Source organism: Mus pahari, chromosome 2 (genome assembly GCF_900095145.1).
Source record: "Mus pahari chromosome 2, PAHARI_EIJ_v1.1, whole genome shotgun sequence".
Lineage (NCBI taxonomy): Eukaryota > Metazoa > Chordata > Mammalia > Rodentia > Muridae > Mus > Mus pahari.
The window spans coordinates 113,919,816-113,931,596 of record NC_034591.1 but is presented as its reverse complement, the minus strand read 5'-3'; the positions used below and the strand labels follow the sequence as shown (position 1 = coordinate 113,931,596).

At 45.1% G+C, this 11,781-nt stretch overlaps 1 protein-coding gene across 1 annotated transcript in view; it reads left to right on the top strand.

Moving 5' to 3' along the window:
• Nucleotides 1-11,781, top strand: part of Eogt (EGF domain specific O-linked N-acetylglucosamine transferase) — a 34,806-nt gene continuing 23,025 nt past the window's right edge. Inside the window, exons 1-8 of the mRNA XM_021191239.2 lie at nucleotides 1-93; nucleotides 692-887; nucleotides 1,489-1,546; nucleotides 3,526-3,749; nucleotides 4,987-5,087; nucleotides 6,117-6,225; nucleotides 8,892-8,986; nucleotides 9,726-9,830. Coding sequence (XP_021046898.2) covers nucleotides 849-887; nucleotides 1,489-1,546; nucleotides 3,526-3,749; nucleotides 4,987-5,087; nucleotides 6,117-6,225; nucleotides 8,892-8,986; nucleotides 9,726-9,830 — 731 coding nt within the window. The 5' untranslated portion in view covers nucleotides 1-93; nucleotides 692-848. The remainder of the gene's footprint in view (nucleotides 94-691; nucleotides 888-1,488; nucleotides 1,547-3,525; nucleotides 3,750-4,986; nucleotides 5,088-6,116; nucleotides 6,226-8,891; nucleotides 8,987-9,725; nucleotides 9,831-11,781) is intronic.

The window sequence follows — 11,781 nt, the reverse complement described above, 5'->3', positions numbered from 1 at the left end:
GGCGCCTGAGGTTTCCGGTTCGCGGCTGCCGGCGGTGACGTCTCGTTGCTCCCGAGCTGCCGCTGTTGCCGCCGCTCCCTAGACAAGCTGCAGGTGGGCCCCGCGCCGTCCCCTCCTGTTCCCGGCCCGCGCCTGCACCCCCGTGGGCTCGCAGCCTGATTCTGGGACTCTGATCCGGGCCCGCGGCCTTCAGCTGGTTACCAGGAGCTGATCGGTGGCTGTAGGCAACGGCGATGCCCAACCAGGCCTGCTCCGTTGCCTCGATCCCCATGCTGGGGCGGAGTCGCTTCTCCAGACCTTCCCCGGCACACCTGGGACCCGAGCGCCTCCTAGGACAGCTGCATCCCCAAGCAGCCGGGGCAGGGTTGGCTGCTGTCGGGCGCGAGGGGTTGACTCCGCTACACAGGGGAGGGGTTGACGTTCCACAGACAACCGGAGGATCGACACAGCAGGATCGCCACCTCGGCGCCTCAGGCAGCCAAGTCCAGTCTGAGCTCTGTCTGCTTGCTTACCTTGGGACTTGATAGTCTTTGAGTCCCAGATGCACTTATTTAACTTTTCATCTGTCCGCTGCCGGCTCTGTTGCCCAGCAATGCCCTAAGCCATTCATGTGGTCGTCCTAGTAACACCAGCTCTCATGGTTTAAGGCGTTCAGATTTTTACCTTTTTTCCCCCCCTCTTCTCTTTTTAGGCCCGTGGAAATCCAATCAAGCCATACGAGTGAAGAGCGATTGACCGTTTTGTGCAAAAAGACGCGGTAGCCTAACCTACTAAAGCTTTCATCCCAAGTCTTGCCAGACAACTCAACTCCAGGAAGGCTTTCTGCCAGGCCCCGAAGTTGTACTTTCATGCACCACAGGGAACCATCACCCAGCATATGCAAGTGGGTACGTGCCCTCCCTTGCAAAAGCCAACTGTCTGATCTGCTTCTTTAGATTTTCCTCACCGCCAAGGGTTACTTTTTTTTCCATGAATGGTCAAGTTTCGTTAACCGGCAGAAGGCATTGCAGAGCTGTGGATTTGGATACCCGAAATTCAGGACCTAGTGCTCCTAGAGGGTGAGTCCAAGGGTTGGGTGGCCGGCCTGCGGTGATCCTGAGGTTGGCACTGGCCCAGGCAGCCCTGGGAATCAAGAGAACAGGATTACTGCAATGAGAACCGGGAACCGGCTTTGGTCCTAGTCATGTTTTCTCTGTTAATTATCCTGTTGTTCTGGATTGAGTGATGTGGTGTGAAGTGGGCTACCTCCTTCCTGCTCACCACTAGTGTCTGCTCCGTGGGTTACTATGTCCAGGGGCCCCTGGTCTCTGACTTTGCTTTGAGAGACTTAGTGTTCATTCACTAAGGAGAATCAAGCAAGCGTCTTGAGCCCCGGCTTCTGGCAAGGGATTTTCTGGTTATTTTCTCTCTTCGTAGTTCCTTTATATTAGAATAGTTAACTGGTCTGTTGTGGCATGCTTTTAAGGTAATGTACTTTATTTTTCTCAGGTTTTAGGCTATCCAAAGCGTCAGCAGCTTCCGGGGGGGGATTCTGAGGACCAAAGAGGTCAGTATTTTCATTATTAAGTAGTTATTGTTTTTATCAATATGCTTTTTTTTTTCCCCAAAGGCAGGGTTTCCCTGTGTATCTCTGGCTGTCCTGGGACTCACCACTGCCTGGCATTTTTTTTTTATTAGCTATTTTCTTTATTTACATTTCAAATTTTATCCCCTTTCCTCATTTCTCCTCTGAAAACTTCCCTATCCCATCCCCCTTCCCCCTGCTCACTAACCCACCGTGCATTTTTTTAATTTTATAAAATTGCTAGTAATTTACTGTTAGATCAAGGTCCCTTGGATTTACAAGGGATAGCAACATAGCCTTCAGGGCCTCCAAAGCAAGGAACCCCTTTAATTACTTACTGGGCAAAGGACTTGTTCCCATGATCATCACTGTTTTAACCTTATGACCCCCATAGGCCTGGAACTTGAACAGAGCATTGTATTTGTAAACATCAGTGAAGGCTGATTTTGAAAGTTGTGTGGTCCTTCCAGTCTTATAAGGGCCCGACTTTACTATGGAATGCCCAGGGTGTGTTCAGTTATCTTTTAGAAGAGACACTTAGGGAAAACTTGTGATCAGTAAAGGTGGAAGTTTAAGTGGTGTGAGTTTGTCAGGGATGGATAAAAGAAACTGACCCAAGAAATTTATCCTTCCCTGGGGGGGGGGGTGAGCAGAAATCCAGGAAACTATTGATCACTGTCATTTCTCATAACATCAATGCTTTGTTCAGTCCTGTGTAGGGAAATCTTAAATGAACCCTTTCCTTCTGAAGCTCTGAGGATGCTAGCCTGTGAGGGGAACTGATAATAAACAGTTGACAGGAAAAAACAAAACATACAAACCTGACTGTGAGCCTAATAAATGAGAGACCCTGAGGGGCACAGGGCAGCTGACTGAGCCTTGTGAACAGCTTTAAAAGGCGCCTGGTCCCCCGTGGAGTGGGAGATGGTTCAGGCCAGGGAGGGCAGAAGCCAGAGAATGCGTGCTGCTACCTGGAGTTGTCCTGCTGTCTACAAGGACACAGACATCTGTGGTCCTCTTTCTTGGGCACACAAAGGGATGATATGAAATAGGAAGACCCGTGTCTGCATTCACTGTTTATTAATGGTCACAGATACAAATTTCTTCCTTCCTTCTTTCCTTTCTTTTTTCTTTCTTTCTTTCTTTCTTTCTTTCTTTCTTTCTTTCTTTCTTTCTTTCTCTCTCTCTCTCTCTCTCTCTCTCTCTCTCTCTCTCTTTCTTTCTTTCTTTCTCTCTTTCTTTCTTTTTCCTTTTTTCAATTTTACAAGACAACAGCATTTTGGGGCCATCCCTGGACCTGAAAAGTTCTTTGTTCTCTCTGAATAATCAACTCTGAAATGTGCAAATATTCAGGGTGGAATATATTTCCCACACTTGTATACCTCCCTCCTAGTACAGTGCTTGGCACATAGCAAGTGCTCAATAAATATTTGGTGAACAAAGGAACATGATTTGGTGACATAGCAAAATATGTAGTAATCATACTTAGCAATTTAGCTTTTAAAGGGGATTTATTTATTTACCACACCATACCGAGGACTGAGCACAGGGCCTTGTGCATGCTAGGCAAGCAACTACCACTGGGCTACATGCCCAACCCTAAAGGGAGCTTTAAGCTACTGTTTTATTCTTTGTGAATTTCACAGTACACCCAATGTATTTCAAATATATTCATTCCCAACAACCTTCAAACTCCATGTCCTAAAGGGAGGTCTTTATGCCTCTGTCCAAGTGCTGGGATTAGATATGTGCCACCACTCCTGTCTAAAGGTGCTTTCTTTTGTCAAGACAGGGTCTCTCAGTGTAGCTCTGGCTGTCCTGGAACTCATTCTGTAGACCATGCTGGTCTTATACTCAGAGCTTCCTGTTTCTGCCTCCTGAGTGCTGGGATTAAAGGCATGTGCCATTGCCCAGTTTAAAAGAGACGTTCTTAGTAAAGATGTTTCCAATTGGCTCTGTAGGTCTGTGGGTTGCTATGTTAATGCTGCTTGTCTTTGGAGTATTGCTTCATGAAGTCCCACTGAGTGGCCAGGACGAGGCTCATTCTGAGGCTGACGATGTGCCTGGCAAGGCCCTGTATGACTACTCCAGCCTTCGCCTCCCCGTGGAGCACATTCCCTTCTTCTTGCACAATAACAGGCATGTTGCCTCTGTGTGCAGGGAGGATTCCCGCTGTCCATATAAGGTAGGTCCCATTTGATTTCTACCCTTCATCTACTGTTTAGCATGCTATATATTTTTTTAAGTTGGTTTTATTATTCGCATCCTCGGTATTTTTAAAGTTAATTTTTGAGGTTAGCACACAGAGACAATGATGGCTTTGTCATGTGTGTTCTCTCATTCACACAAGGATGTGTTGCATGACGGCATTGTCTTACCTTACGTTCATACCTTGTTCTCATTCATTCCGGGGTGCAGCTTAGGCTGGCTCGTTCAAAATGCTGCTTCATTAGCCACAGCTAAAGCTGGACTTCTGCCTTCCCCAGGAGTCTATCACTGTTTCCTTTTCATGCAATATTCCGAAGGGACCAAAACTGGCTTAAACTATAGCCCGCTCACAAGAAGGAAACCTAGCATTGAAACCCCTGAGAAAATTAACTGGTCAGCTTAAGCAATCGATGGGTAGATTCTGAACAACCGGAAATGTATGAGACTTCCCGAGGAAAAGAACATTTTCTCAAAGTGAAGAAGGTCACACCTCTCCTTTCTGCCCTTAGGAGGCTTCTTAGCCCTTCCTTTCCGTAGTCACACCTCAGCCTTGGCTCTAATTGAGTGAGACTGTGAGCTTGGAAAGACCTCAAACAGGAGGAGCCCATAAAGACGTCTCTCCGGAGGCCTTAGAGATCAAAGCGGGGCCATTGTAAGACGCTTCCTTTCCCATGGTGCTGGCACCGGAAGCAGATGGAATCTGACCAGCATAAGCTCCTGGGCCTTGCAAAAGGGCCCTGGCCTCCAGGCTGGAGCGCTCTGACCTTGCGCTGTTTCTGCTGGTCTTGATTGATGACTGAAGTCACTCAGCCATCCTTTCAGTGGAATTCTTTTAGTAACAGAAATTCCAGAGAATGTGTTTTGTTTTTTTTTTCTTTTTCTAGTTACTGATTATAGAATCACTTTGCTTCCTGAGAATGACAGAAGACATTACCTTAAGATATACCTCAGGAAACCCTAATTCAGGTCGTCCTGGCAGGCCAGCTGAAGCCCGGACTTTGATTATGGAGCAGACATGAAGGAGTTAGTAAACACAATTGTGGATGGAGACTCTTGAGCCTGCCCCTCTCAGAATGTTATGATACGTGGATATATACTGTTAGATGTATACTGTTAAACATACATGTGAAAGTTCTGTCATGAACAATCAGAGAGTCTCTTTTAACCATCAGAAGAAATGAGTCTATTCTAAATGTACACATCTCATGTTCTAGAAACACTTAGAAAATCTAAACTACTGCTGGGGTTATGAGAAATCCTGCGCACCAGAGTTTAGATTCGGTTCCCCTGTTTGCAGCTATGTCGACTTGGGATGGTAAGTCTCCTTATGATACCCGGTCCTCACTTCTGAGTTCTTTGAAGTACATCTTGATTGTGCCCTAGTTCCCAGCTAGACTCTCAGTAGACAGTAAGACCTGCAGATGCTAATTTGCTTATTCAGGTCATGAATTCAACCCATCTCACAATGAAAGGAATATCTGTTATTTCTTCTGTCTGGGGGAGAAATATCATCCATTATAGAACCCCACCCCCATATATGCTAAGAAGATAATAGTATCGGTAGTTTCTTACAGATTCTGAAAGAATAGCCATCCATGCTCAAGGAAAGTCAAATATTCTAGCACATACATGATTTGTTGGGTAAAGAGAACAGAGTAAATAATACTTTATTGTCTTCAGGTCCAGATGAACCTAACTTCATAGATTTCTGGTGTGCCTTTTTATTATAAAGGAATAGTATGTGAAGAACTCATTTGGAGTTTTATGTACATAGTGATAATTTGTGTGTGTGTGTGTGTGTGGACCATAATGGCATACTTTAAAAAGTAAAAGTTTGCCGGGCGTGGTGGCTCACACCTTTAATCCCAGTACTTGGGAGGCAGAGTCAGGCGAATTTCTGAGTTCGAGGCCAGCCTGGTCTACAAAGTGAGTTCCAGGACAGCCAGGGCTACACAGAGAAACCCTGTCTCAAAAAACAAAAACAAAACAAAACAAAACAAAACAAAAACAACAACAAAAAATAAAGTTCTAGCAACTTAAATCAATAGAAAATCCAAGGCCGGAAAAAAAAAAAGAAAGTAGGTGAGGCCGGAGTGGAGTGGAAAGGTGGCTTAGCAGTTAAGAGCACTTGTTGCTCTTTGTAAAGGTCCTGGGTTCAGTCCTACACGGTGGTTCACAGACATCAATAATTCCAGTTCCAGGGGATTTGATGCCTTCTGATGTCTGTAGGCACCAGGCATTCATATGGCGGTACATACAAACATGCTGGCAAAATGCTAACATACATAAAATAAAATTTAAAAGACAAGGGAAAAAGTTATAAAATCTCTTTCTTTGCAAACAGGACAGACACTCTGGAGTCAGCCCAGGACATGTTCTGGAAACAAGCTGACTTTGGATATGCGCGAGAGCGACTGGAAGAGATAAGAACGTTGTGCCAGCCAGAGAGAGCAGTGAGTGTCCAGCTGCCCGAATAAGCTTGCTGGGTTTTACTGTTTACTATTGTTTTATTGTTTATCTTGTAACATAAAGACAAGACGGCTCGATAATGCAGAGTCTCTCTGTAGCCCAGCCTGACCGCAGACCTATAGTCTTTCTGCTTCCTTATCTTTGGTACTGGACTTACAGGTGGAGACTCTGAGTGGAGTTGTTACAGTCAGAGCCTGGGCCCTGAACAGCTCTAACAAGCTAGGCGTGTCCCACTTATCATCTGCAGAATGAAATCAGACAAGTACTAGTAAAAAACATAGAGAAGAGTTACTCTGTGCATTCAAGAAGGCCCCACACTCCACCCCCAAACAGCCTATCTTCAGGGTGCTCGGTGAGCTTGAGGTCTAGATAGAGGGCAATAGGTACGTGTCACACAGCAGTCTCAGTCGCAGGTGGTCCTTTGTGGCCATACACCCACCCTTCTGTTGGCCTCAGACTTTCCTGAAGGACAGCCTGACAGGTTGTGAAAACTAAGGGAAATGTCTTCCTGGGAGAAGTGACTGCCCCCAACTCCAGCCCCCCATCTCCCATCCCACCCCAGCCCCTCACTACCACATCTCCCCATCCTACTCCATCCCCCCCATCCCCGGGCTGGCATCTGGCTTCAGCCCTTTCCTTCTCTAGGCATGAAATTCCTGAGGAAATGCCAGTTCCTTGGGGACTATTGTTTCAATAATCTGAGAGGCATTGTTCCCAAACAGGTCATTTTGTTTCCTCTGGAAGGCCCGCCCTCCTCTTCACAGATGTATCAGATAGTGATATTTTGAGGTACTTAAACTATTTTTTAGATTTAGACCTCCCCTCCTCCCCCCCCCCCAACACATGGCAAAGAAGAGAAATGGCATCTTTCCAGAGTCTTTGTCCATTCGTTTGGGACGGGTGCTGTGGCTGCACCATTACTGGTCTGTATGTGCTTACTCTTGTGTGCAGTTCAGTTTGAGTGGCGTGATTAGTACGTCCGATTGATGTACTTTGCAAGAATGAAAAATAGGGCCCTCAGAAAAAGTCACCAACTTTTCCAAGGCTACACAGCCAGCTCATGAAATTATACAATAGTTAGAATTGAAAGGTGTGCGCCTTTCAAGGTCTGGAGGGCTTTCCTGGACATTGTGTGCCTTGCTGTGTAATTTACCATCAACGTATGACTCCTTCCCTTAGTCCTTTGAGATGCTATGACAAAGTCCTGTAGACGAGAAGAATGGAGACTAGAGACTAGAGATCCAAGTTCAAGGCACCGGCACAGCTGGATTCTGGGGAGACCTGTCTCCCCAGCTGCCTGTCCTTGGATCAGTATGGGGTTAAAAAAAAAAAAAACAAGGGAAGAGCTCTCTGTGGTCTCCTTTAGAATGGTCCTGTGTTAGTGAGTCTTCCTGCTGCAGTCCATAAAATAACTGACAAGAAGCAGTTACATTTATTTTGGCTCACAGTTTGCAGGGATTCAGTCTATCACAGCCAGGAAGGCATGGACTCAGAAGCATGTGACCACATTGCTTCCGATTTCAGGAAGCGGGGGGTGGGGGGGTGGAGGTGGGGGTGGTGGTGGACAGGGCTATCAAGTCTCTGGATGTATTCAGAGTGACCTATTCTAATGGGGCTCTCTCAGACTGCCAGTGGTATAATAATGACACGAGCCTTCTGTGTAGTTTAAAGCTTAGGCCTTTTACTTGGCAGTCTCGGTAAGCTGTCTGTTCAGACTTACCTTTGGGGGTCTCTTACCTGAGCAGCCGTCCGTGTTTCCCTTGGCTCCTCCTTAGAGAAGGCTTTTCTTTTCTTCAGTAGTTAGGGGTAGAAATGGTTCTTAGGAACTTTTCTTTTCTTTTTTGGCGGGAGGCAGAGACTGCAGTGGATCACGTATCTAGTTCTTGGCTTTAAAACTTGAGGGCTGATGAGCTATGGCTTTGTGGGTAAAGGCACTTGCTTCCAAGCCTGACAAGCTGAGTTCAGTCCCTGGCATCTGTGTGGTAGAAGGAAAGAACTGACTCTTGCAAGTTGTCCTCTGATCTCTGCATGTGTGAAGAGGCACATGCGTACATACATAGAAACGTGTTCAGTAAAAGCTTTATTTATTTATTTATTTATTTATTTTTCTGAATGAATCATTGTTTGGTGATACTTGTCAGTGTTCCCAGGACTTAAAGGCTGAAGCAGGAGGAAGATTCACAGTTTGAGGATAGGCCGAGCTACATGATGAGACCGTGTCATATATATGCATATATATACATGTCACTTCAAATATACATAAAGTGTATGTATGTATAGTTGAAGTCATATATATACATATGTGTGTGTATATATATATATATATATATATATATTAGATATTAAAGACAGGGTCTCACTATGTAGCTCAGGATGTGTGTGTGTTTGTGTGTGTGTGTGTGTGTGTGTGTGTGTGTAGTATATTTAAAGTGATAAATTAGAGCTTTTGGGAAATCTTAGTAAGCTACACCTATGGAGACATGCAGAAGGGTCCTTGACAGATCCTGGAAAGGAGAAAACAGCCCAGGAGCAGTGGAGAGCTCACTCTGCTCAGGGTCACAGCAATGCTGTCAGTGTGGCCAGCACAGTGAGACCCCAGTGCTGATCCAGTTCCCAGCTGACTGTCCTTCTCCTCTTGCTTGTATTTCAGAGCGACTCAAGTCTGGCTTGCTCTCGCTACCTTCAGTATTGTAGAGCTACTGGTCTGTACCTGGACTTAAGAAACATCCAGAGAAACCATGACAGGTACTTACGTGTGGTCCCTGTTAAAGCTGATGGCACTCTGAAGTGCACCCAGGTGCCAGGCTCTGTCTTGGGTTTGTCTCGTAGTAAAATAGTTGAAGGGTTAGGGAGTGGGTGAGGAGTGGGCGATCCAGGTCCCTCACCTGATGATCACAGTGTTGATTTGGGGCATGGATATATTGGGTTCCTTAGAAGAGATATCTATGGTAAATTATGCAGCACATGCTTGTAAGTTAAATTCCAAAGAGGGGCTTGGGGGTGTGGTTCTGTTGTCGTGTGCTTGTCCCATACAAACCAGGCATGGTGGGTGATACGTGCTTGCGATCCTGGCACCCAGAAGGTGGAGGCAGGAGGAGAAAGAAGTTCATGGTCCTCTTTTGCTGCAGAGAGAGTTTAAGATTACCCTGGGTTACATGAGACCCTGACTCAAAATAAATCAAGATGAAATAAAATAAATCCAGGTGTTCTTGCAGAAGAGCTGGGTTTGGTTCCCTGCACCCACATGGCAGTTCATAACCATCTGTGACTCCAGTTCCAGGGGGCACCAGGCACACACACACGGAACACAGACATTCATGGAGGCAAAACACCTGTACACATGAAAAGAAAATAAATACATCTTTAAAAAAACATCTGTTGAAAATGTTGTTAGGAAATTAGTTTCAACCCAGCAACTTGAGTTATGAGAATATTTTCCAGCTCTTTCTTTCTTTCTTTCTTTTTGTTTTTTTCAATTCACTAGATTCAAGGAAGATTTTCTTCAGGGTGGTGAAATTGGAGGATACTGTAAACTTGACAGTCACGCACTGGTGTCTGAAGGGCAGCGCAAAAGCCCTCTGCAGTCTTGGTAACAAGATTTTGTTTCCTAAAAATATGTCTCTAAAGTATTTGTGTTTGTTTTGGTGCTTATAGATTTTATTTATTTATTTATTTATTTATTTATTTATTTATTTATTTATTAGGTTTTTCGAGACAGGGTTTCTCTGTATAGCCCTGGCTGTCCTGGAACTCACTTTGTAGACCAGGCTGGCCTCGAACTCAGAAATCCGCCTGCCTCTGCCTCCCGAGTGCTGGGATTAAAGGCGTGTGCCACCACGCCTGGCTCGATTTTATTTTTTAAAAAAGATTTATTTTATGTATATTAGCACATTGTAGCTGTCTTCAGACACATGAGAAGAGGCCATAGGATCCCATTACAGATGGTTGTGAGCCACCATGTAGTTGCTGGGGATCAAACTCAAGACTTCTGGAAGAGCAGTCAGGGCTCCTAATGGCTGAGCCATCTCTCCAGCCCCCATGCTCATCGATTTTGGATGGGACTCTAGAATGGATGTAAAGTTATCTGATGTGTACAGGCTTCTGAGGAGTGGTGGGTGGAGATGGAGCTCTCAGTTTAATTGGAACGGAATATTGGTCTATGAAAATTTTAAAAAGAGGGTATTAGAATCTGCTGTCCGTAAATGAAAGAAAAGGCATTTGACATGATGTATTATTAACGTCCAATTTCTGTATGTGTTTTGGGAAGCACATTTTGTAAATGTGCTACCCCTCCCTCAGGTATGGAGTGTGGTTAGTGAGAAAGTAAGCCTACCATGCAACTTTTATTCAGAGCACTGCTAACACCCTAGGCTCGCCCACTGGCCTCACCCCACCTTCTCTCTTAAGCTACCCAGACCCTTAACATCATTGATGAGATTTTGAACTTTAAAACTTTATTGTAAAACCATTTGAGGCTCATGGAAATTTAAACAACATGCAGGACTTTCCATTGGACCATTCTCTGCTCCAGCTTCCTGGGAGGATAAATGTTTCATTTAACCACAGCACTGTTACCCAAGCCAGGGAACAGTTATTATTAGAGTCTTATTAACCACGCCTGTGAGTTTCTCCCGTGCTTATACACATATTTTTTTTTCCAAATTCGTACTTTAGAAAATGTATATCCCATGTTTAGGGACATATGACCACCACCTTACTTAGAATGCAAAACCCATGGGACCTCATACACTTTCATTATAATTATATGGGCTACTCTTATGTAAAGTTAATTTCTCAGGTCATTCATGATGAGCAAAATATTAGCAATAATAATCTAATCTTCCCTTATATGGTAGTGGTCAGTTTGCTATGTGGTTTATCCGGGGGCCTCACTGATTGTTACAGAGAGACATGTCTTCTGTGCTACAAGGCACTTTCATTCCTAGTTCATATGGTGTCTGATTATTATAGCTCCCTGGGGCATAACTGTATTATTTATTGCTGGGTAACACATTAATCTAAACTATGCCCTAGGGCATAGTTTATATTTATTATTTATTGCTGTTACAAATTATTCTGAAGTAGAGCAAATGACATTTAGTAGCTTAGCCTGTTCTGCCTCCTGAGTGAGAACAAGCTCAGCCGGGCCTCAAGAAGCTGCAGTCAGGCTGTGGGGTTGGGTGGGGCTATCGCTCTCTCTAGGCCAAGCTTGGGCTGATCTCTGAGCCTCGGTATCTGTCTGACTATGGACCAGAGGGATTCGGTTTTCACCATACGGGCCTCTTGCTAGTGCCACTCACACACAGCATGGCAGCCGTGGCTTCCTCCAGAGCATGAGTGTATATATACTGTAGTGCTGTGCAACCTGACTCCAGCAGTGACATGCTACTGTGTCCTGTTGGTTAGAAGTAAGCCATTGAGTTATGACCATATTCAGGGGGGAGGGAGGCATTAATCTCCACTTCTCCTTCTCCTTCTCCTTCTCCTTCTCCTTCTCCTTCTCCTTCTCCTCCTCCTCCTCCTCCTCCTCCTCCTCCTCC